The following is a 26953-nucleotide window of genomic DNA, read 5'->3' on the forward strand; positions in this document are numbered from 1 at the left end:
AGAGTGCTGTTGCTTGCACATATTTTGCCAGTTGAGGTCTGTGGATTATTATGCCGTTGTATGACAAAGTAGCACAGATACTGCAGGAAATGCTTTGAAAGTATAGTGTCCTGCATAAGTGTTGTTTCATGTCTTGTTTCATACCCACTTTTATAAGCTAACATTGCACTGTCAAACGGTGCCCTCAAACTTTTACACAAGTTAACTTACCTAAGTCCTAGTAAGAACATTTCTGCAGTAAAAGAGTAATCTCAGGAGTAAGATGTCAAGTACCCTCTGAAGATATTTTTTAAAAAGCAGCTATTTCCTTCCATTCCCAGAAAATATGAAGTTAGTCCCCATCTCACCCCTACTGGTTCTCCAGCAAACTCTGGAAGCCATCAGATGTATCTTGACTAATTGAACAGGAGATTAACAATGTTTGAATTGGTACTCCAGTCAAAAAAGAGATACTTTCTTGACTGGGAAACATTGTACCTCTGTATGTTTTGCCTTCAGAATAAGAGTCTGTAACTCTCTCTCCCGTAACAGCCTACATTTTTCAGTCACCTTTAGCCTGCCAGCAAGCAGTGATTAATAAATGTTGTTTATTGCGCTTTTTTCATGTAGACCTCCCATTTGCTGTCTATGACCCAGCCTGCCAAGAGGGGCCATTCTTCCATTCCTGCTTTAGGCTAATTTCATATTTTCTACCCCAAGCAATACATTACAAAATAAGTCTCCGTAATCCCTACCCTAAACATTTACAGTTACATAAGTTTGAGATATATCCCATTGTCTAACAATTGTTTCCAATACAGCAAATCCCAAACTCAAGCCGATTTCCTCTGTGCAAAAGCAGCAAAGTGTCCCCAAAATGTTGGTAACCCTATAGGAAGATCTGGAAACAGTCTACTGCATCACTTAAAATGTCTGCGATAACTAATGATTCTGCTCTCAAATATCTCTCATTGTTAAAATTCTGATACACTTTATGCAGTCCAGATGGTTTTGTAATAATTTTCTAAAAGTCAGACATCATCTTAAATCCTAGAGGCTTTTGTGTACGACTTAGTCAGGTACAGTCAGCATTCCTATAAGAAGGGCAGAGTCAGAATGTCCCAATTTACTGTGTGCTTCCCCACCTACAAAAATTCCAGGACATGTTTCTTAATGCTGGTACAGAATTGACCATTGCAAGCTCCTGGAAGGTCTTGTGAGGCATGTAAAACTAGAAGCAATATAAACCAATTAACCACCTAGATTCACTGTAGAAATTCCAAGTGTGATTTCTTCCACCTTTGAGTAAGCCAGCTTGTTTTTAGTAATATATTTGTAAGTGTCAAGGTTTCTGATGTGCATAATGAATCAGCTAAGGTGAGCCCCAGTTAAGTAATACGAGCAGCATCACTCAGAAAGTAGAACTCACCAAACATGGCTGAGGTAGGAGTATAATTATTCGTACTGCCTTTGTTTTTACTACACTGGAAGACTGCATGGTTATAGAATCAAAGTTCCTGTGCAATTGAAGCAGCACTGACAAATTCAGTTTGGGGGTGGACAGGTGAACAATCAGGTCATCAGTGTATAGGGAGATATTAACTGCTGCCACTGCATGTTATACTCTGACAATGAGGATAATCTAAGGGTGATTGCCACAGGCCCTAAATATAATACAAGTAAGAGATGGGAGAGTGGACATCCCTTCTTGGTTCCTCCTAAAGAGGTCAAATTCAGGAGGAATCCTTGTCCCAGTTTTTATTCTTCTGTAGAACCTGTGAATAAAGCTTTAATCAAGTTCAGGTATTTAAGCAGTGGAAACACCATATGTAATAAAACTGTAAATATTTTAGCTTCTAGACTGGCCAGTAAAAGTATTTTTTGCGTCCACTATCAGCAAAGCCATTTTTCATTAAATTGACAGATGTAATGTTTCCTTGTATAAAAGTAATTTTCACTAGGAAAACCATGAATAACTTATCATGATTAGGATCTATAAGACACCATTTTTAGTGGTTCCTTACCTTATTTTAATATAACCACATTAATAGTTTTCTTCCAAGATGGTGGAATATTACCTATGGATATGGTACAATTTACTGAGAGAGTAAAATTCTTTTTAAAGATTTCCTTTCACCTAAGTAGTAAAGGGAAGCCATCAGACCTTAGTGTTTTACTTCTCTTGTCTTTCAGAACCATTTCTATTTCCTGGGGTGTCATTTCTGTCAGGAATTGAAATGCTTGGTCTTGTTTCAATTTCATAATTGTTGTCTGGGCTAAAAATGACTTCCCTTCCATCAGGTGATTCTTTTCAAATTTTTCTTTGGCATATAACTGCAAGTAGTATTTAACAGTACTAAGGAGGACATCTGCAGGAGTTACCTTAACTCTTTTAATCATCCTGTCAAATGTTGTTGATAATTTTTTAACTTATAAATTACATTTCTAAGGGCAGCTCCATTGTGTTTATTCACAAAGATCTCTAAGGCTGGGTTAAATAAGTTCCATTCCTCAGAATATGTAGATCCAATCTGGCCTGCTCACCCTTGACAATTTTTATAAAATGTTCATTTTATCAAGGATGAGGTCCTATTTACAAATAATAATAAATTTAATTTCCTGTGTCTGTCTAGGCTTTCTTCCTGTGCTGTGAATCTTATGACCAACGGAGCATGATCAGAAATCAGAAGTTGAACAAAAAACTGTGATGATTAACGATCAGAATTTTGCCGGTTCTAAAGAAATAAAGATTGGTACCAGTAAGAAAAGCCTATACAGCTGTTTGAGCCTAACTTCAACAGTTTCTGCATATTTACAAGCTCAGCTGTAGAGATGTATTTACTAATAAACTACCCAAAATGGAGTCCTAATTAGTCTGGGTCCAGAGTGTACTTCCGCTGTCAAAAATAGCATGTTCTGGTTCCCTGGCCAGGCTTTAATCTCCTCCTGAAAAACAATCCATGCCCTTAATATTTTTTCTGAGTAATGCCAAGAGGAAGATGCAAATTTTCTTTGGTAAATTCAACCTCCTCAGAAGCCCTTTAATGATTGTATATCTGCCCTCCAAGTCCATTATCAGCTTGCGTAATTCAGAAGAGGGGCACCGTTCATTATGAGGGTAACTACTTATCTTCTCCTACCTCTGATGTAAGAAGCAAAGTCATTATCATAAGGCCATATTTTTAACAGTTTTAAATATTATAGGTACATGTTCATAGATTAGTACTAGGCTAACTGCCTTTGTGGGCCAATTATAAGCCTAGCCAATTACCCCATGTGAGAATCAAACCTTGCTCCTTTGGTTTATAAAGCAAATACCTTAACCATTATGCCAACCTCCCACCCCTCCCAGGTAATTTAAATTAGTCTTGCGTTAGTGCAAAATTTGGTTTAAAATTTACAACATATGGAAACACTTTGGCTGTCTTAACTGCATAAGCAAGACTGTTAACATTCCATGAGAAAATTGTGTAGATACTTGTATTGCTTAAGTAAATTTACCTTGGCTTTAGATGATTGTCATTGTTGAAGTAACACCCTGGACCCATGTGCAAAAATGGCAAAACGGTTTGTGGATTGATGGAATGACCAGGGTAATTCTCAGATCATTCCTGTATGCTTTTCCCTTTTTTTTGAATGACCTAACACCTGAACTACCTTCTATCAACATAGTCCTGTACGTGGATGTTTTGCTTCTAATAGATTCTTGACAAGACCATTGATAACCTTCAATATAAACTTCAAGGTGACGTTACCAAACTGTATACAGCTGGACTGTCAAATACAAACTCATAGTTGTCACTAATAAATTTGATGCTATATTATTTGCCACTCCACAAAAACTATCCAGCCTACCCCAGCTACTGTCGAAGGATGTTTTGAATCAGACTCATAGCTAGGGTAAGTTGAAGGGGGTAGATGCCCTCAGTGCAGGCTGTTAGGGGGCATGATTGCACTGTAGAGGAGTGTGCCAGTTGGTCCTTGCAAATCAGTTGTGTAATCAATTTTGCTGTTTGCAGTAGTGGTAGACATTTAAGAAATCATGACTGAGATTGCGCTTGCTTAAAAGATTTGCTTGTAAGTGCATCTTTGTGTTAGGAACAGCAAAATGAAGCTAATGTAGCTCTTTGCCAATGTTTCAGAAAGAGCTGTTGTCTAAAACCATAATGGCTCTTTACTTGAAGGATTTTTTATTTTTTTGGGTCCTCCACTCAATAGGACCTTTTTCATTTTCTTTATCTGCATTTGGTGTTGGGGGGTCTCAACTCCTGTTGGAGGAGATAGCCTAGGGTGGCAAGTGACCTAACAGCAGCTCTACTTTGCGCTACTTTGCGCAATGATATTCCTAATATAGTACAACAGAAATCATTTCGGCTTGTTCTATAGCCAGCCTAATCATTCTCACAGCTTACAGAAATGATGGCCAACAAAATGCAATCTCAGCTAAAACTTTGACAGGGTTTACCATCTTCTCTCTGCAGTTGCCCATCAGTTCCTGCACTAGTCCCAAAATTCGAAAGCAGTCTACTTACTCATAGCAGGTTTGTGCTCACTCACATCATTGTGAACTGCTGCAGAAATTTTATTGGCCTTTTATCACAAGCAGGACAGCTAGAATAGTAAATTACAGTACTGCCCACCCACTGTTAAATCAAAACTCACTGTCAGGGATCAAATCTACTACCTAAGACATAATTAGGGTGAGTCAGTCATATTGATAAGACCTCATTTTGGGTTAGAAGTTGGTGAAATTTCCTTCTGTCAAGCTGAGCCACATGGAATCATAATATGGTCAAAGCTGAAATGACAGAACGCTTACTCAAAGAAGCTGTTTATTCTTTTAGAAGTACTGGCTAAGAAATGTAATAACTGACATGAAGTAGTCATCTGTTTCCTCCTCAACCAGCTTAATGGATGAACCAAACATATAGAAATGCATTTACTTGTAAATAATGATGCAGATACCGCTGAATGAGATAGCTCTAGTTCTCCTAATGCTTACTGTATATTTCTTATTCATGTGCTTCAAACAGTGGGTTCTCACACTGTTGTATTTTCCCACTATATGTATATTGTCTTTTATGTAGCTTTGTTCAGTTGAGCCTGGATTATGTCTGAAAGGCGTCCACTGACCTGCATGTCCACCTGGTTAACAGAAAATAAAATAACTAAGGTGGCATATCTTTTTATAAAATAGTCCTTCACTGGGTAGTACATTTTTTATTTACTATTTAAATATAAAAAATATGATTATACTTTACAGCAGTCACCTGCTAACCCTTTGCTGGCTAGAGCAGGAATACAGCTTTTAATACCCTAAAAGTAAAGTAAGTACCTTACTTCATGCCCAAATGCAGCATTTCAGTCCCGTAGACCACCTACATTCACCTCTTCCCATTGCATCCAAGAATTCCACATACTTATACGTGCCTCTCTTGTCCTGACTCTTACAAGAAGTTCCAAACAAGTCACCTTTTTAACTAAAACATACAGATCTGTTATTAAAAGGGGATATTTGGATATTTCCACTTTCCTGTTATTGGTTCCTTAGAAAGTAAGAATTAAAGATAATGAACTATCGTGTGTCACCCATCAGCAAAATTTTACAATGCTGCCCCCCTCCCTAACTGTGTTCTGAGAGTTCTAGCTTCTGTAAAACTGTTCTGTGGAACTCTCAGAAAGGGCTCAGTTGTTTGAACAAAATATCAATCAGTGTTTAATATACATGTTTGGCTCTTGCCACAGAGAATCAAGGCTCTGAGGTGTTAACACGTGCTTGTGTAGTGCAATTCTTGGTGGGGGTCGATTCCCTCCACCTCATTTGCCTATTTTATGACTTCAAGCAGTCCCACAATAGGCAGATGGAGATGGAAGGCAGTGCCCTAGGACTGCGCCTGAAAAGGAGGATACCTGTGTCCAGTGGGCTTAACAAGTTAACAGCAACAACAAACAAAAAATAAATTTTATCATACTTGCTCTCTCTTAGTTTTATCTTTTGTTCCATTAATAGGGGTGGTTGCCACCCTTTACCAATATGTTTGTCCTGTTTTTGAAAAGGTGCAGGTTTAAGAAAGGCACCAGCCTGCCTTACTAATGGAATAAATGATAAAACTAAGAGCAAGTGCAATAAAATATTGCTGATGTTTGTGATAACAGATTTTTTTCCTGTCAAGGAAGGCAGTGGCATGCTGACGTGACATCCTTAAGTTGCATTACACAAAGATAGGGGAGTAGGTAATGTAAACTTTTGCCAACCCATTTTTCGTTATCAATGGCAGACTGTCAAAGGTACATGGCTACAGTTAAAGGCCATTCTGCATGTCATTGTTCTGGAGATGAGGGAAGTCCTTCTTATACTGCAGACCTTTCAGGACTCCTTTCCCCAAGGTGCTGTATCCATCCACACTGTCAGAGTTGTTAATGGTTTGGTATATAAACAAGTGTTGGGGGGGCTCATTTCTGTCCCCTCCTTTGAGTAGCCATGAGGGTATAGGAATCTGACTTGTCTGCTTCCTGTGCCAACACCAAGTGCAGCAATTTGTTTTCTCTCATTCCTCAATTGGGGAAATGTCCCAGAGATATTCTTATCCAAAAATGTCTCCTAGTAGGTATGCATCTTTCACCATTTTCCCCCTCTTCCAAATTCGTACAGAAAACTGGTGGGACAAGTCCATAGTGATTCTTATAGTCCTGTTTTGACTTCAATAGGTATGCAGTTTATTGTCCTTAGGCCTCATTTTCTGATGAAGCCTCTATGTCTGAGGCCTCTTCATGCCCTACAGCTAATGGCATGGTTACTTGAGCTCTAGTAAGGACCAAGGACTCTTCATATCTCATAAGGTAGCCAGATACGCACCTTTGCTGAGATATCTAATATTGGAAAAATGTATTTGAGTACCTAGACAGAAAGGAATGGAGAACACTTTACTACGTTTTGAGAAAGTGGCAGATTTGTGATAGGGAGTAACAGAAAACAGCATCCCCAAAAACATTGTGACTTTTGATGGGACTATTGCTTCTTGCATGTCTGGAGCTTAACTTCTTGCTGGGGTTATACCATTTAAATGTTTACTTGGCTGCGATCAGGTGAGGATGGGTCATGAAAGAGGCTGAAAGCAAAACTTAGTTGTGTGCAAATCAGGGTATAAGCCATAAGGTTCAACCATTTAAGTTATTGGGGACTTTACAGAGATGTTCTGTAGAATTATACCTAAAGGTAAGTGTGAAGGCTGTTTAAAAGAATTGTACCAAAAAGCATTTTGGGGGGTATTCAAGTGAAAGCCAGCTTGATTGTTGTAGAATGGGGCATGAAGGATTTCATTCTGCAGAGACTCTTCATAGTGTGAGTGCATTTTTGCGTGTTAAGTCAGTGTATTCATTAACTAGTAGAGACTCTAGTATGATCTTCTAAAATGTTTACACAGTGGAATTCTTTAATAAGGGAGGTATTAGTATAAATGACTTTTGGCAGTGTGTACTTGTGAGTGTAGAAAGTAATGTTTTTTTTTTCTCTTGAATATATTTTGAGGTATTGGAAATCTGATTGACATAAGTTGGGGAAAAAAGAAGAGGACCGAATATCCATTCTTGAGAGATGTACCTTTTGTTAGGTATGATCCAAAAGATTGCATTTGCATTTAACTGTGTAGCTTTTCCCAGACAGTTAGTCCTTAAAGCAGTTTAATGTGCATTTATTGATGCTTAGGGTGCTGGGTCTGTTAAGGAATACTTTGTGGTAATAGTACTGGAGGCTTTGAAGAAAATGAGGAAGATGGCTGCTGTAACTTGCCTTGTATTTTGACCGTTATGAATGAGCTTGGCAAGTGTGAACACTTATGTTTTTGACACACTAGCCTTTGTGGGATCTTTACTGAAATGGAGAAAGAATGCTTTTACAGTCTGGAAAGCCCATAAGTTGGGAGTGAGGTATGCTTTCAAGGATTCTTGATGAGGATTTAATATAGAGATAGTCTTAAAGTTGGTGGCCTTGTAATAGGTACCACCTTTAAAAAGTGGGACAAAATGAGCTTATTTTCCACAAATTAGGACTGCCTGTTTTGAAATGTTTCTGTGCATAGGGGCTTTTCAGATAAGTGGCTAAAGAAAGAGATACTACCTCTTAATGTCTTAACTCAAAAATCTGGGCAAATCCAAAAATAATAGAGGGACAAAGATCCAAAAATAGGGACAATTTTAAATGTTGCTCTTATAAACTTAGAAAGTTGATAGGATAGCAGCCTTTGCATTAGCATGCATTTTCTGAAGGGTTCGAAGTGTAAAACACAAACTTCTGTCATTGTTTAGTGACTTTAATCCTCAGTTGATTTTCCAGAAAACCTCAAATGTCATTAGGGAAAGACCAAAAATATGAGGCGAAAATCTGGGCAGTTGTGAGAGAGAGAGAGATGATCTTTGTGAACCTAGGTAACAGTCTGTCATACCACAAGATCTTTCAGTATTTACCCTAGTTAAGTATTTCCTGGTTTCACAGACATTTGTCTTGTCTGGACAGAATTGGAGTTGTGTTGAGCTAATTCAGGAGGGTTGTTTTTTGTTTGATAAAATGGGGGTGAGGGCAAGTGGCACTGCTGTTGTAAAAAAAATAAATAAATAAAATTGCTACCATTTTGTCTTTAGAATCCATTAAGAGAGAAGGTATGATTTGCTTATCCTGGTATGGAATAAGGAGTGAACTCATTCCTGTAACTCCTTTGATGGACCTGTACTTATGCTGTTTTGGCAGCTGTGAGAAGAGATTTGCACTGATGTTTTAGCTCTCTGTAAATTGTACACTTTGGTTCAGTGATTCATTACCTTTGCTTTTATTTTTTAGTTAACAGAGAGGGCCTGTCAGTTGACAGAATGCGCTTACCTTGAGCACTAAACGCATAGTGTTAGGGTTATAAAGAAAGAATACTCCTATACAGAAGTGAGATACTCGACTGTCTTGATAGCTATATGTGGACTAATTACTTAAGGATAAAAAAAATCACTGAATCAAAGGAGAAATTTCTGGGGGTATATTTCACAGGATCTGATTCAGAAAGTTTAAGACAGTGTAGTAATGTACAGTCAAGCAGACATTTAACTTCGTATTATAGTAGGTGGCAGAAATCAGAGGTATCGGAGAAAGGGAAATTGACATACATTATTTGTTGTATATGAACATTGCTATACAGGACATACTTTCAGCAAGTAATTGTTTCGTATACTGTACTGAATCTGATACTGACTGCAGTATGTTTATTTTAGACTGTCTTAAGACATGACAGTCGAGAAAACTTTTTTAATCCAACCTGTGTAAAAATGTGATTGCAGTGACTGGTAATTAAATGGCATGTAAGGCAAAGAGGGTGCCTAGTGCATGTATCACTTTTGCAACTATCTTTAAAAAAATGATTTGAATTATTTTAAGTTGCTGTTGATCAGATAGCCTACTTATATTATTTGGAGACAGATAAAAGGCTATCATTTGACTAATGTGAAAAGCAGTTTAGATGTAGGGTTATTAAGTAAATTTAATGAGTGATGTTCTAATGAGAGCGAGTCTGTGCAGAGCTGAAGGTTTTCTATAATGATTTTATTGATGGTGTGAATGGTGTTAGTGCCATGAGTACTTCTATTACCGGACACAAATTGATACAGGCCCGCAGGTATTGTGCCTGGCCCTTCACTATTTTAGCTGTCTCATTACATTTGAACAACATAGCAGCATTTAGATAGTTCAGTTGTGTTGGTGCTTAAAAATGTCTCATTCTAATATTTGCAGCTGATCTGGCATGTTCATTTGGCAGGTCACTACATTGCTTTAAAGACCCAGTCACTTCCTTTTTCAACACTTAAGAAAGAAACTATTAATGTAAAGTTTATTAAATCAAAATATGCTTAAGTCATACTGCAGTTCACTGAAGAACATGCATTGTTTTACAGTAAAGTTAGTTTCATGTTTGCATGTAAAACCATTAGAATGATTTAATAAAGAAGATAATTTGAATTTTCCAGTGATATGAAATTTTTCATGGAAAGGTGTACATGTAAACATTTTGTCTGTTACACAAACTGCTTCTATTTAAAGATGAATTTCAGATTTGCATGGAAAATAAAACACAGGAAATGGTTAGAGTTTTGATTTGCTCTGATATTGGATGGAGACAGAATAAATTGTCAACCGCACATTTCTCAGTTTGGATGAATATTTATTCTGTAACAACCTTATTGGGTTACGGCATATATGAAAGTCACATTGGGATGTAATTGGAAATGGGGCTGTCATTCCTAGTTATCCTCGTAGGAACTAATCAATAAATAAAGACAAGACACTGTGGGTAGTGGTACAAGCAGTATGTTGCTACTGTCATGCTCACAGCTGTCATTTACTTCACAGAAGAGAAGAAACCAAAGGTTAAGAAACACAAAGCAGAATTTCCTTCATATGCAGCTGTACCTACAGAATCTGGCAATGCTTTTATACCAGCCTATGAACAAGGCACAACTATTGAAGATGTTGAACAATTATTGGATGACTGGTTAGAAGATAAGCCACAAAAAAAGGTATTTGTTAAAATATGTAGTTGTAAGATGTTAATGCATTAAAATTACTTGTTAAACACCAATGTAAACTGCACCATATGCTCTTTTTTCACTGGCAAAAGAATCATTTCTCAGTGTGTCAAATTGGGGAGCCCCCTGTGATACCTTCATGATAAATTAATCTTTATAGTATACCAGATTGGGAAAATGGATCCATTGTGCTGTTTTAAAAAGGCTGGACCACCCAAGTTGTTAGCAAGAACTCTACATTTTCTGGTCTGGTTAATAAAGTATGTTTTAAACTGCTGTAGTATATTAATGAAACAGGAACATTTTATTTTGTGAACCTGTTTAATTTTGAGACATAGATGTTTATATTTCACAGTCTTGTCAGGTACTTCTGTTCATGTGCACCTGTGGATGTGATACATTTTAAGGCAGTGCACATCAGTTTTTTTTATGTTTGCTGCATTTCTGTTATTAGTTTTATTTTCTAATTAAAAAGAGAGCTGTACATTTAATTTCAATACAATTCTGATAATAAACATAACTGGTCCATCCTTCTGATTTTTGTATGTCTGCCTGCTATTCTAAAATATATTCAGTTGTGAAAACCATAGAATTTCATATTTCAGACTGCTGGGTATGCTTCTTATTCCATTAAGGTCTGCTTTTGAATCTGCTAATCTTGTTTGGAATTTGTTGTAGCAAACTGAGGCAGAAATATGTGCTCCTGTGACACTACATAAAGGCAGACTAATTCTAGTGTATATTGTGCATTTATCGCTATCCCCAGTTATGCATACTTGAGATAAATTACTATGTTAAGTCTTAATAGCACAGCAGATTATTTTCAGGTAAAACTGTCATCAAAATGTCTAAAAGTTATTAAAAAAGAGAATGTGTAAATGTAGCAAAGAAAAATGGCTTCTTGGCCGGCTCTTATTGATGTTTAATTGAAACCACAAAACAGTATAAGCATAATAAATGTTCTGTAAATCTGCAGTAAGCGTTTTGTCTATTTATAATACAGCCTTTGGGTTTCATTGTCTAGTTGTGGTGTTTCTACATTCCCATGTGCATTCAACATAAAATAAAATGTAGCTTTACTAAGCATTTTTGTTCAAAAGGTGCATTGGTAATAAGATGTGTCATTCAGCGCTTTCACACAAAACGAAGTCTTTGTTGGTAAGCTTATATTCTGGAATTAATGGTTACTTTTTGTAAGACATCAGCACTTGAGGGTGTAAAACATTTGCATTATCTCAACCTTGCTGTCTTTCACATAGACTGAGAAATAAGACTTGAATTTAGATACTTGTGCATATGCCAATTGGGTGGCTTATTTATGTATTCGATTTGTGAACCGTAGTTTGGAATTTTGTTCTAACGGAAAACACTAGCACTGTTTATGGTATATCACAAAGCATTCTGGTAGTTCCTGTAAGCTCTTAAGAAAGGAGTTGTGAATGTGCAGTTATCTTGACCTGCCAGGTGTGTAGAGTTTATCATTTATGGAGAAAATAAACATCTGACTACTAATGTATGTGAATTTCACATTGTTGTATTTACTAGTATCTATTAAACTAGAGTGGCTGCCATGGGTTTTATTTGTAGGTAAGTTACAGACTTCCAGATGGAAGGAGCTGGATCAGCAAGAAATGGCATTATAAAGAGACTTTCTCAGCAGTGAACAGTTTTATTCAACTGATACATTAAATTAGGCTGAGTGGTAATTGTTAGGGTTGAAATGCAGTAAGTGTGAACTCTCCAGAATCATTTAAACCAGCAGTTAAGCTTGTTTAAACAATTCTGATTGGTGATCTAAAATTTTCAGGGTATACGTAGGGCAGACTGTGATAGTTCCATGTTGTCAGGGAACCTATTACTATTAATCTTTTGGCAATTAAGAGTCAGTGTTGTATGATGTGTGTGCTATTTTCACTTAGCAATAATTTTGTCACATCAAATATACATAAAGAGGATGGTTTATTTTATTTTGGCACTTCTATTTATTTAGTATATAAAATGGTCCATTCCAGTCCGCTTTTTAGCTTAGTTTGGTTATAGGTACCAAAAAGTAATAGATGAGATATATAAAGTAAAAATGTTAATATATTTTAAATAATATGAACTATGCATAAGTGTTTTGCAGTTTAGTTTTAGTCTGCAAGTGTTGTAAAAAAGTGATAACATTTTAATATGAACACATTTACAAGGGATTATGGGAGTCACAGAAAATACAAGATGAATACTTAATGCATTAACTTTTAACAAGATAATAATTGTGAAGGGAAAAAAAACATCTGCTGACAGATTTTATTTTTTATGCGTGATAAAGGTGGAATGAGCACAACAATGTACCACTTTGTTGGATCAGAGAACTGTTACATGTGTATGGTTAACTTAAAATGTCTAGTGATGGTGTCTCATTAGTTTTCTAAATTATGTGTAGTTTATTCTGTTTCTGGCAATATAGTATGGTAATACTACATCACCTTTCATTAGGTTTCACTGTCAAGTACAGTCACCACACCAAATGAAAAGTACAACGACATCCACAAGTACAAGGAAGCTTTATTCACCTCTAGCGCCTCGACATATGCCTTCAAGAAGTACACATTATATAAAATAAGCATAATATATACTCTGATCAATAAAACAATTAACGTACTAAAACATTCAATTAATTAAATACTTCCAATTAAAGTCTGTTTAACCCTTTTGGAGCCAATATATTATATTTTAAAACAAACAAAGCTTCTTTATAGAATCATTTATCTTTCAAGGAGACCAATTCCCTCATATATGCATTTAATTTGTTCTAAAACCAGCCTTTAAGAAGGCTAGAATTGTTGCCTAGAATATTAGCATAATTCTGATACTTTATTTACAGCATGAGCATCAGTTGCATGAAAACAAATAGGTTGTCCTGAATTTGTTATATAGCAGTAGGTTCATAGAAGGATACAAGCAGCCCTAGGGCATTTACAAGCCTAGTCATGTCAATCCCAAGTATCCTCATTTGTTCTCTTTTGGGTAGTTTGCAGAATGACTTTATGAACAGAGCGGGTCTGTAATCAACACTGGCTACCCATGTCCATGAGGGGACATGGGTGCCACACCAGGGGCGAATTTGTGGTCTCCCATCCTATTATCTAGGTTGCATTTGAATAGGGTCAGTGAGGAGCTCTGTTTAACGTGAATAGGGAGTCTGTTCCAGAGAAGCAACAGTCTCTGGGAGACATATCTGTCACTCCAGCATAATCTGTTAATGTCATAAGCTAGGTGGAGACACTTGGACGGAGTGACTCTTGAGCCATTTGACTTGTGGAAGTGCAGCATTTCCATTAGGGCAGAGTTGGAGATTGCCCAGGCACAAGTCACCTCTCGGCAGCCTGTAAGATACAGAGTAAAGTGACAAGGCTTTCAGCCTGTCCATGTAGGTCATGGTTTGGAGAAAATGTGTTTTCTTAGTGAGAAACCTCTGCAGTCTCTCTAGCTGCTGCAGATGTCTGGTGAGATGCATACAAAAGGGAGTATTCTACTCTATTAGTGGTCTGATGAGGGTCGAATAAAGTGGAGTTATAGCATCCCTTGACCAGGATGCAATGCCTTTGTTTATGAGGTGCACTCATATAAAGCTTTCCTTACCACTGCGGAAACTTGGTCAGATTTCAGATTGCTGTCAACCTGTATTTCCAAGTCTTGCACCACTGACTTGGAACGCAGGAGGGTGCTGTCAATATTGTAATTTTTGCCAAATTAAATAATAATGCATTTTTTGCATTTAGTTTTAGACCATGGCTTTGGCACCAGTTGTTTGTGGTGGCCCTTCTTGTAATATGTTGATATCGTTGGGGGACTCAGTGATTGCTGCCAGTTTGCAATCATGAGTGAACCTGCTGAGCCAAAGGTTTTCTTCTTTGGTCTGAACTTCTACGAAATAGATGCCAAACAGTAAGGGGCCCAGCACCATTGGTGACAAGTCTACTGGTGGAGATAGAGTCATCAATTTCTGTCAGTAAGACAGTTGGCTTACCCATCTTGTAACACAAGGGTTAATCCCTGTCTGGGAGAGTTTCTCAATGCCAGAGTGGGGAATTGTGTGAAAAGCCTTGCCAAGGTTGAGATAGGCTGTGTGCATGATCTTACCTTTGTCCATGGCTTTGGTAGCAGTCTCAAAGAAGTCTACCAGGTTTACTAAGCATGATTTACCCTTAACAAAGCCAAACTGGATTGGGTCCAATGTTTGGAGGTCACCTGTGTCCTTGTTGATAAAGTCCATGATAATTCTTTCCATGGCCTTACAGATGGGGCTTGTTAGATTTATGCGTCTGTAGTTTCCAGGGTCAGTTGATGCCCCCCTCCCCTCTTGTGCAAGGGGATTACTGTTGCTGTTCTCCATTCTACAGGAACATAGCCAGTTATCAAGCTATGAGTAAAGAGAATGCCAAGTGGATCTGCTAGGTCTCGTTTTAGATTGTTTAGTAAACAACCTGGGATATTATCTGGTCCTATTGAGACCATGTTTTTGACCAACACAGAGATGACCTGTTCTCTAGAGATACTAGAGGGCTGGTGTAAGGTATGCTGTGGGATATGGTAAATGGGGATAGGGGGTGAAGTTTGCTTTGAATCTGTCAGCTAGCAAGTTGGCAATATATTCCAGTGTAGTATGAGTGATCCTATCTAGAACCAGTTCAGCATGTAGCTGTGCATTCCCTTTTAGACTTCAGACATAGTTAAAGAATGCCTTATGATTATCCTTGGCTAAGGATGCAATTCCATCCTAAGCTTAAACTTTTGGACAACAGTTTATTCCTCTTGTTGTATAATCTGTTTATACTTGAACTCCACCACTGTGTCTTGTTTTTACGGGAAGACCTGGTTTTGATCCGGTCAGGTACAGCAGGCTTTATGCAGTCACTTAAGTGTTTGTGCAGTGCATGTGTGTACACTTCTGCATAGTGATCACTGGTGTCTGCGATTGTGGGTGGTATGAAGCTTTTTTTACCATTGCTTAGTATGCTGTAGTTAGCAGTTTTGGTGAAGTTTTTTATAATTTTTTTCCTGTGAGGGTGTCAGTTCCAGTACTTAACTTCAGATGAGACAGATTTGTGGTCTTACCTAACCAGGGAGGGCATCACACATGGAGAAGTACAGTGATCCCCCCTTGTTGTTGAGTACTATGTGCAGAACATTAGAGCCTCTAGTAGGGGTGCAGACTATCTGTTCCAGAGCATTTGTGTTAACAAAATCCAGGAATCTCTGAGCAAACATGTTTTTGCTCCTGTATGTCCCCCATTTTGTGGAAGGATAGTTGAAATCTCCCATGACGAAGGTTTTAAGCTGTATGGCAAGGGATTCCAGTAAATTGAGGTAGGTGGTGTGCTTATCCTGATTCATGGTGGGGGATCCATAGTTAGCAGTGATGTGGTATGGTACTTTCCCAGTAGTTAATTGGACATGGAGTAGTTCAAGAGAGTCATGCTGTTTGACCAGTCTTGAAGTGTATTTGGTTTTAATGAAGATGGATACACCTCCACCTTTGGTTCCTTCATGCTCATTTTGAGGTCTGAACATGTGGAAAGCATTGTAGTCTTGCATGGCCGGGGATGCTGAACCATGTCTCAGTAACTGCACAGACGTCTGCATCCTCCAAGGTGAGGAGTGCTTCTAGGGAGTGTAGTTTCGTGTTTAAACTCCTAGCGTTAAGCAGCATGACGCTGAGTTTGTCTCCATTAGATTTTGTTATGTTGGAAAATTTGTTGTTTTGACATTACCTAAAAAAGGCACTATGGGGGGGAGGCAAGGGCCTTTGCCAGTATCTGAAAGCCTAGTGGGGACAGTTGCAGACCATCTCTAGCAAAGCAGTGAGGTCTGTCTACCATATCCTCCTAGGCTGGCAGATACTGAATCCCCCTGGATTGACACCGGAAGCTGAGCCAATTGTGAAGTCAAGCATTTTTGTTTATATTGTGGCATCATCCTGTGTGAGGGCATGATACTGATTAGGGCTAGGGACACACCTGTCTGGGACACAATCAGAGAGTTCTGTCATGTCTCTGTTTGTGTAGTACAGAGAGGTACATCACAATTCATTCACTCCAACATGGACTATTACAGAGTCATAATGATACTTGTTGTTGAGTGACTTGAGTGCATGAGTGATTTGTCAGATCCTGGCATCTGATAGGCAGCTGACTGTGACATTCTCCTTGTCCAGTCTGGTGAGTCTGTGTGTCTCACTGTGGAGTCACATATGACCAAGACATTTAATGTGTTTTGCCCTAGGGGCTTATTTGTTGAGCCACAGATATGTGTGTGTGTGTTGATATGTATAGTGGATCATCTGACCTAGAACGCTGATATAAGTATAATTTTTGTTCTTGCTCTGATTCAGTGATATTTAAGACTTCTGTGTTGCATTTATTTATTTGGGTGAATTTATCACTGTTTTTAGCCTGCACTTGTTAAAGAAACTCCATCTGTTTGTCACTATACTGCTCTTGGGCTGTTTTAACAATATTCTGGTATTTCCTAACCTCCTGTGATAATGCAAAAGCTGTTCTGGGGGAGTCTGCCAAAATATTTCTAAGTTTTGCAAAGTTTTTGTGTGTTGGAAACATTTCTCAAGGTTAGTGAACTTATTTCCAAGGATTCCTGATACTGCAGGAATTCTTACTTCTGTTGTAAAACATTTGTTACTGCATTTGAGCTCAAAGCCAGTTTGTTTTACATTGGAAGGATTCTTTTGCACTGTGGTGGGAGCAAAGACCTAAATTCAACCCATCCAAGGGAGGAGCTAATGGTCAATAGCTTATTGTGTTATGTGATTGGCCTCAGGGTTTCACTTTTTAAAAGTCTTTCATCCTGCTTGTGTAAAAATCTCGCATTTGCTGATCGCGCAAATGTGGTTCCACATGCTTGCATACAAGAAAACCTCTCCAATTTAGAATCCTCTATAGGAAATGCTTTCCATAGTCTTTCACTGTTCACAGCTGTTTGAATAGTTGCTGGTTTGTGCATAGGGTGGTACCCCTGCAGGTCATCTAACAGTATACTAATAAACACCCTCACTCTGACTTTTTAGTGACTCTCCCTTACTCAGCACTCCATAATAATAATGGAAACTGCATGTTGATATTTTATGCTGAAAAGTTGTGGATGCATCAGGTGGTTGATTTCATGTACATCAGATATGTGTGTTTCTTGCCTAAGGTAAATTATATGATTTACTTGGACATTGCCTCATTGGCTTACTGTAATTTGGTATCCATGCTTGCTTTTATACAATTCTGTTTTGTTTTTGCTTTTTTTTCAAGTCTTTCTGTCCTTTTTGTATTCTTTTATTAACACACTAACACTTCTTGCTGCTGCATTTCCTTGTGTGTATTGCACCCCTGAAGTTTTGTCTAGAAAAGGAAGTTTATCAGCTAGAGAACTATTGGCAATTCAGAGTAATGATGAAGGATGTACTCCAGTGTTTTCTGTTTTTCTTTTTTCATGTGATGTCTTGATCTGACTTTTTTCCATGAGTTGAGTATTGTCGTATACTCTTTAGCTTGTAATGGCAGGGTGGAAATAATGTGGATCGCACTTAATGCTAAGACAGTTATCACTTGTCAGAAGATGCCAGCACCAGAAATAGGTTCATGGGTGTATACTAGGCTAATGACCACTGAGGCCTTTATAAGACTAGCCATGCAACCCAAATGTATCCCGTGAGCTACTGTGCCCTAGAGGCTATTTTAAGGTGGTGAATGTTACCTAGGGCATGATTTAATGACTGCCTCTGTTGATCAGCAACATAGGTGTCAGACCAGAGGTGGATTTCCAATTTCACATCCACTGGTCTAGGTTGCACTTGAATAAGGTTAAGGATGGGCTGTGCTTCACATGGATGGGGAAGACTATTCCAGAGAATGGGGATTCTCTGAGAGATGGACCTGTTCCTCCAAGTCCAATTTAAGTCGCAAGCAAAGTTTAAATCCATAGGTCTAGTAGTTGTAGTGCTGCAAAAGGTCCATCAGAGCAGGAGTCAAGCATGTCATGTATGCCAGGCATAAATCTCCTCTCATCAGTGTGTATTAAACAGAGTTATTGCAATAGGGCTTTGAAGTGATCTGCATAGGACATTGTTGTTATTGCCCTGTATTTTTTTTGTGAGGATCCTCTATTGATGATCCATGCGTATACCTGATCAGGTACATACAGGAGGGGGCAGTATACTCAATGATGGGTCTGATAATGGCTGAGTGCAGTGGCCAGATGACTTCCCTAGACCTAAATACCATGCCCTTACGTATAAGTGAAGTGAAATAGAAAGATTTTCTTACAACTTTAGACACATGTTGGTTGAAAGCCAGGTTACTATCTACATAAGTCACCAAATCCCTGACTGTTGTGTGTAGTTTTAAGGGTGTTTTATCAATAAAAGTATTTTCCCTGAGTGGCCAGCTTCCCAAAAGGTACAGTTATGCACTTCTTGGCACTGAGTTTTAAGCCATGGTTTTGGTGTCCGTTATTTGCCTGTAAGATGTTAGTATCTTGGGGGGGTTTCTGTGATTGCGTCTAGGTTGCAGTCGTCTGCAAACCTGGTAAGCCAGAGGTTTACATTGGTCTTGACTTCTGAAAAATTGATGTCATACAGAAACAAACCCAGCACAGAGCCCTGAGGGACTCCACTGGTGTCCAGCCTGCCTTTGACGAAACCAAACAGGGCTGGATCTAGAGTCTGAAGGTTTCCTTTGTCATTGTTAATCATTGCTCCCTTATAAAGCCTTCAGAATTTAACCAGTGTTAAAAGCTAAAAGTGTGTCCCTAATTTTGGACATTTGCCCACTGTTTATTCTTGGCCGATTTCCTGAGATCAGAGGATGAAATTTCTAGTAAGCAGATCAGTTGCATCCCAAAAGCATGAGTTTGTCTTGATAAGTAGCTAAATTACCCTGTATAACTTTGAATCATTTCTGAATGTGTGGAAAAGAAACTCATAAAGCATTTTTATATGTTCATGATTCACACTGCCTCAGTGGTATATTGATTCTGTACCTGTACACAGATCCACTCTAGCAGCTTTCCAGAGCTCTGAACCCCTTCCGCTGACTGTTTCTCTTTTAGGGGATTGGCTAAGCCCTTCATATCAGGGGAAGACTAACCCATCTGACTGAAAGTTGCTCAGTCTTTTATTCCCAGGTGTTCGACTCACAGTTGAATCTCTTTAGCAATCTGCATTTGTGGATTACAACTTCTAGACTCAGATAAGATCCCTTCGGGTACTTCCCTTTCTCATTTTTGTTAAATATTTTTGATTTCTTCTGTTTTATTAAAAATATATATTTGTGCAAATTTTTTATTTTAATATTCTTGCAATTTACTACTGCTTTCATTTCCTTGGAGAAGTCTAACTTAACTACTGTGTTTATATGCTTAATACTGCTTTTAAGCAGTTGTGGGACTTTTAAAGTGTTCTATGACTTGTAACAGGAAACTGAAGATGTGCTTCGTGTTTCACTGTTGCAGTCATTACATTTGGGTAATCCTGCTGGCAGGTTGCCCTCAGCCGGCCTGAATTCCAAAGTCTTGGGTCCTGCGTCGGCTGCTGTCACCCCTTCCCTGACGTCAGGTCATCAGGGGTATAAAAGAAGCAGCCAATGCCAATTTCTTTAGTCTTTCTTGTCGCGTGGTGCCCGAAGCAGAAGCAGTTTGCAAGTGCCGGCCTGCCGACTCCTGAGATTTTCGTGTTCGAGTTTCAGATCCGAAGTCTTCAATAAAGCTAAGTACACCTTTGGGGAAACTTTTTTCTTGCTCCAGACCGATGTCAGAAAAAGTTAATAATTGTATTTCTTGTGGGAAGCAAATACCTCATTAGGATTTTCATTCTTACTGTATTCCTTGCCTAGGCCCTGATCACAACGTTTCTGGTTGTCGGCTTTGTGCTAGATTTAACCAATGCACTATTAAGCGTCGGTTTGATTTTGGTTTAAACTATTTTGGACACCAGTTTAATTATCCAGAAATGTCGTCGGATAGCCATCCGACTACCGGAGTTTACAAAAAACGCAAAGGAAAGGAAAGAGACAACCGAGGCCCAAAACCGACGACGAAGCTCCTCCTAAGCCAGTCGCCGGTTCGCCGGTCCTCAGTGAGGTGCTTTTGCAGCCCCTGACGCCCGCTACTTTAGAGTCGCAGGCCGCTACCGACTCCCACGTGGAGTCGGCCATGCCGCTGGAAACTCAAGGTATTGGAACCTCGGATATTATACCTTCAGATGGGTCCGGAGCTGCTGAGCAGGCACCGGCTTCTGAGGGTGTCTTCAGACCTAAACATATTTACATCAAACCGACTTTAGCTTCAAAGGCAATGACTAAAGCACCTTCCAAAGCAAAGAAACAAACTCAAGAGCCACATGGTCAGGCCTCTATGCCCAAAAAACAGATGCTCAAAATGGCCGAAGACTTGATTACCTTGATAAGGAGTTCCCATCCCCCTCCTGGTAAGAGGCCTAGGCAAGGGACTGACCATGAATCTTCAGATCAGGTTTCCATTTCTTCTGATTCCTCTTCTGATCAGGAATATTCTTTTCCCCCCTATGAGGATTCTGATGCTAAAGAATCTATACCTTCAGCTTCTCCTCCAGAGGACTATTCTTTTGGGGAAACCTTATATACCATGAGGGAGCATTTCCACTGGGAGAGCCAAGATTTTTCAGAATCTAAAAAGAGGCTCAGGGATTTCCTTTTACTACCTCAACACAAGCCACTAGCCATCCCACCTGTGTTAGACATTGTAGATGTGTTTTCGGAGTCTAGTCTTACCCCTGACTCCTTACCTCCAGCTCCTGTTAAGCCTGACAGATATTACAGGGTTCCTGACTCTCATAAATTCCTTTTTTAAAAACAGTGCTGCAGACCCCGAAACTATTTCTCAGGGTCCCAAAGGAATTAAGGCTTCCGCTGCAAAAAACCCTACGCCCTCTGACAGAGATTCTAGGGCACTGGATAGATGGGGAAAAAAGGTTTACACATCTGCTACCTTGGCTATAAGGGCCTTAAACTGTCAGTTTCATATGCTCAAATATCAGCAGCATGTCATGGCATTGCTTAAACAGAAAATATTTGTAAACTCTGAATGTGCAGAAAACAAGGAAATGCAGGATTTATTGCATGCAGCTGAACAAGTTGGAAAGCATACTTTGCAATGTGGTTTTGATTCTTTAGAGGCCTCCTGCAGGGCTGCAGTTACAGGTTCTGTAATTAGGAGGCATGCTTGGTTAAAGGAACAAAATCTGCCTGATCATGTTAAAGTTAAATTATTAGATGCACCTTTACAGCATGATACTTTGTTTGGTAGTAAGGCAGAAGAGGTGTTAAAGAAAATGGAGGACAAAGCTAAATCAATGCAAACGGTCAAAGATTTTTTACAAGTACAGCCACCTAAGTTTAGTAGACACTGGCCAACAAAGAATTGGTCCTTTCCTGTGTCCGACAGACCTCAAAGGGGCAGATCCAGACGCCCTAGAGAAGACCCCAGGTGCAAGGTTCATACCGCTCAAAGCAATGGGGGGGCTTCTACCTCCAAAGTTGGAGAAGACAAATCACAACCATACAGGAAACAGTTCCAATGACTTCCCCCTGCTTGCACCAAGCACTTATCTCCTGGCAGCACCCTTAGGGGGAAAATTAGCACTTTTTTTCTCAAAATTGGCACATTATAACCCAGGACAAGTGGATCCTAAATATCGTGTCACAAGGCTACAAGTTCCATTTCCATACCCTGCCAAAGGCAAACGGCTGGCCAGATCTGCCAAAAAATCAGTGGGCAGAGGCACAAAAACAAGTCTCATCCCTCATGGACATGGGGGCCATTCAACAAGTACCAGAGCAAGAGCAGGGACAAGGATTTTACTCGAGACTGTTCTTGGTACCCAGAAAGGACAAGGCCTGGAGGCCAATACTGGACCTGTCTATTTTGAACACATTCCTGGATATACCAAAATTCAAGATGTTGACTTTGCAGCAGCTTCTGCCCATGCTGGGCAAGAACGCTTGGCTTGTGACTTTAGACCTAAAAAAGGCATACCTGCATGTCCCAATCAGACAAATATGCAGAAGATACCTCAGATTCAAGGCTGGCTCAATGCATTATCAATTCTCTGCACTGCCCTTTGACTTATCTACTGCCCCCAGGGTCTTTACAAAGTGCCTGGCACCAGTAATTGTATTCTGCAGACAAAGAGGAATACAGATATATCCTTACTTGGACGACTGTCTAATTCAAGCAGAGAACAAGGGCATTCTTTTACAGCATCTGGCGTTTGTGAAAAGACTTCTAACATGCCTAGGGTACACATTCAACGAAAAGAAATCAAAGCTAGTGCCTTCTCAAGAGATAATATTCCTGGGTGCAAGCTTAAATACAACTGCACAGATGGCTTATCTCACGCCAGACAAACAAAGGCAACTGACTACCTATTTCAAAATGTTGGCAACAAAGGCCCAGTTATCTGCAAGAAAAATTCTGCAGGCTTTGGGCTTCATGGCATCCTGCATCCTACTAATTCCATATGCAAGACTGCATATGAGGAAACTTCAGTAGTACCTAAAAAGTGTTTGGACTCAACATTGCCACAGCCTGGAAACTATGATTACTCTCATTCCCTGCCTGCAACAGGAGTTTCGATGGTGGGCAAAGGCTTGTCACCAAAACAAGGGACAGCCATTCACATTACCCCCAGCCAGGCAGACACCAACAACGGATGCATCAGATTATGCCTGGGGGGCCCACATGGCAGGAAGATGCATTCAGGGCACATGGACCTCAAACCAAATGCATCTACATATCAATCAAAAAGAGATGCTAGCAGTTCAAAATGCCCTGAAAGCCTTCAGGGACCTACTTCATCCAGGACAAGTACTGATAAAGACCGACAACACCACGGTCATGTGGTATATAAACAAGCAGGGGGCACACATTCTTACCCCCCTTTGCAGACTAGCCATGACTTTGTGGGACACAGCATTGACTTACCAAGTACATCTGCAGGTACAATTCCTGCCAGGAAGGAAAAATACTCTGGCAGACGAACTAAGCAGAAATGTCATGGATCCCCACGAGTGGCACCTGGATCCACAAGTCTTCAGCATGATAACAAGGAAATGGGGATGCCCGGACATAGATCTATTTGCCTCCCCTTAGAACTACCAACTAAAAAGATTCTGCACAAGGATTTATCACAGACAAGCACGGAAAGTGGACGCCCTATCTTTCAGCTGGAAAAACCTATCAGTATATGCATTTCCCCCTCTGCCTCTCCTCCCCAAGGTACTCCTAAAGGTCAGACAGGAGAAGCCAAAGATGATACTGATTGCCCCAGACTGGCCCCGCCAGTACTGGTATCCAATATTAAAGAGCTTGTCTCAATGCCCAGCTTGGACCTTACCTCAAATACCTCATCTACTGTCCCAGCAAAACAGTCAGATCCTGCACAGCCAACTCACAACTTTAAACCTGACAGCATGGCGAATAATGTAGTCATAAAAACACACCTCTCAGTAAAGTTGTGATGGATGTCATTTTGGAAGCCAGAAGGCCTAGTACTAGAAAATCTTATGCTGGAAAATGGAAGAGATTCTGTGCTTGGAACCAGGCACAAGGAACTGATACAACTGTGCCAAATATTCCTCAGATTTTGCAATACTTAACTGAGATGCTGGACAAAGGCCTATCTTTTTCATTTATTAAAATTCATGCCTCTGACATTTCGGCTCATTACAATGTAGAGCCACCAATCTTTTCTCATCCCTTATTAAAGCAGAACCTCAGAGGAGCCAAAAATTTAAGACCTCCAAGGAGATTACCAATGCCTGCATGGGACCTCAACTATGTCTTGGAAAAACTCACCCTGCCTCCTTTTTAGCCAGCTGCTACTGCTGATATAAAGATTTTATCTTGGAAAACAGCTCTGCTCCTAGCAATAACTTCTGCAAGACGAATTTCAGAGCTACAGGCACTCATGGCCGTGGAACCTTTTATCATTTTTTATCCAGACAGGGTCTCTCTCAGGATAAACCCAACATTTATGCCTAAGGTGGTGTCCAGTGTGACTCTCAACCAAACTATTCACCTGCCAACCTTTTATCCAAATCCACAGAACAAGGGGGAGTGAATTCTGCATTCTTTGGACGTACACAGACAGCTTAGATTCTACTTGGACAGAACCAAAGTTTTCAGAAAGACAGAGCAATTACTAGTGACATATGCTGCAGGATCACAAGGAAAGGCTATCTCAAAGCAGACTATTTCAAAGTGGATAGGCCACTGCATTTATTTCTGCTATGTACACCATAGCAAGCCAGTACCTAAGGGCATTAGGTCACACTCAACCAGAGCTGCAGCCACTTCAGCAGCCTTTCTCAGGGGTGTACCTACCAAGGACATTTTAGAGGCTGCTACTTGGAGTTCAGTGCACACCTTTGCAAAGCACTATCATCTGCGATTCTACTCTAAATCCAGGGCAAGCTTTGCCACTGCACTTCTGCAGGGCCTCATAGCCGCTCCTAATGCTGTTTAGCTCCAGCCTCCCAACCTTAGCTTTGGGACTCTACCAAAATGTAATGACTGCAACAGTGAAACACGAAGAACATAGTGCAGTTGTGTACACTTACCATAAATGTAGATGTTCGAGTGTATTCACTGTTGCAGTCCAGGTTACCCACCCACCATCCCCCTTTTCTTCTGATGGAACCTATCTTTCCTTCTCTGATTTATACAGTCTATGTGGTGTATTTGCTTGTAGATGAAGGTAAATTTTATATTGGTGCATGTAATTATACATATCTAAATTTTGTCAACCCTTCTGGGGCAAGAAAAACTAAAGAAAATGGCATTGGCTGCTTCTTTTATACCCCTGATGACCTGACGTCAGGGAAGGGGCGACAGCAGCCGACGCAGGATCCCCCCAAGACTTTGGAATTCAGGCCGGCTGAGGGCAACCTGCCAGCAGGATTACCCAAATGTAATGACTGCAACAGTGAATACACTCGAACATCTACATTTATGGTAAGTGTACACAAATGTACTGTCTGTGGTATCAGTTGAATACTAGGCCTCTTGCTTTCTGTTGTTTATCTACTTCATTTGAAAGCTCTGACATGAAAATATTAATTTTGTTTTCTTCCATTTATATATTTATTACTGAGATAATAACGCTGTAGCTCTTTTTATTATTAAATTGCAGTTTTAATTCTGACAAGGGAATCTATAAGTAAATGCTTATTTATGCCCTGTTTGATTTAAGGGCATATATTTGATTTTTTCTCACTATTTGGACAAGTGAATTTTACTTGGTACTATGACTGTGTGTACTGTAATTTACTGCACTGTGCAGATTGTAGAACAAGGCGTAACACTACTGAAGCTGTTTATGCAATAGTTCATGCAGTTTATCTCTATCTGCGCTAGGGGGATTTAGTTTATATTTTCTATTATTACTGCCCTTTGGCAGCCTTTAATAGTGTCAGTGTATTATTCTGGCTGGTGTTTTTTCCTCTTGACTTGATGGATCCTGATATGGCTGCCCCCCTATCAAATCCAGCTGCACCCGGAAAGAAAACACTCAACAAAAACATGCTTCAGTCTACAGTTTGTGAACCTGTTGTTAGTAGCATAGCTAAAGCAGTGCTAGATGGGCAGTTGTCTTGGGTGCAAAGTTTTGAGAGCGCGATCAGTTGATTGTCTCCCAACGCAGTACCAGCTTTTAAAAGCTGGTATTACATTTGCGGTCAAACCTGGGCACTGTAGCACTCCATGTGTGGTCTAAACTGTAGCAGCTGCTTGCTGTGAGTTTTATTTATTTTTGTAACTAAAACCTGAAAACTGTAGCACTCTGTACAGGCAGGGTATAACTTGTGGCAACGCTTTGCTACATCTGCAGCAAGCAGTTTTATACAGTTTAAAAAGAACATTTTTTTTTTAATTAAAACATGCACCCCGTGGTGCTCCATGCAGGCAGGGTATAAGCTGTAGCAACTGCTTGCTACATTCGTAGCAAGCAGTTTGATACAGTTTAAAAAGATTATTATTTTTTGTAAACCAAAACATGAGCATAGCAGTGCTCTGTGCAGGCAGGGTATAAACTGTATTAACTCTTTGCTAGAGTTTAAAAGAAGACCTTTTTTAATAAAACAAGTGGAAGGAGTGTTGGGGGCAGGGCACAGAAATGGGATCTAAATGACTAGAGCAAGAGGGGAGGGGGGCATGTCATGCATCTGGCCAACCTGTTTGGTGTGCCAGTAGAAGGAATGTCCTTTTTTTGCACTTTAATAGAAGAGCTCAGTTTGGCATTGGTTCATAGTACTGGCCCAGGATTCTGGTTGACTGAGCTACTCTTCTGCCTGCTGTTGCCTTAAGCCATCCCACAGACCAATTACCTTTTTTC

At 39.7% G+C, this 26953-nt stretch overlaps 1 protein-coding gene across 2 annotated transcripts in view; it reads left to right on the forward strand.

The window, feature by feature from the left end:
* Positions 1 to 26953, forward strand: part of DNAJC1 (DnaJ heat shock protein family (Hsp40) member C1) — a 2872711-nt gene that overhangs the window by 1577673 nt on the left and 1268085 nt on the right. For both annotated transcript variants that reach the window (XM_044064570.1, XM_044064571.1), the window contains exon 8: positions 10364 to 10530. In XM_044064570.1, the coding sequence (XP_043920505.1) occupies positions 10364 to 10530 (167 nt within the window). The remainder of the gene's footprint in view (positions 1 to 10363; positions 10531 to 26953) is intronic.

This window comes from Protopterus annectens, chromosome 3.part0 (assembly GCF_019279795.1).
Source record: "Protopterus annectens isolate FY-2018-M chromosome 3.part0, PAN1.0, whole genome shotgun sequence".
Taxonomy (NCBI): Eukaryota; Metazoa; Chordata; order Ceratodontiformes; family Protopteridae; genus Protopterus; species Protopterus annectens.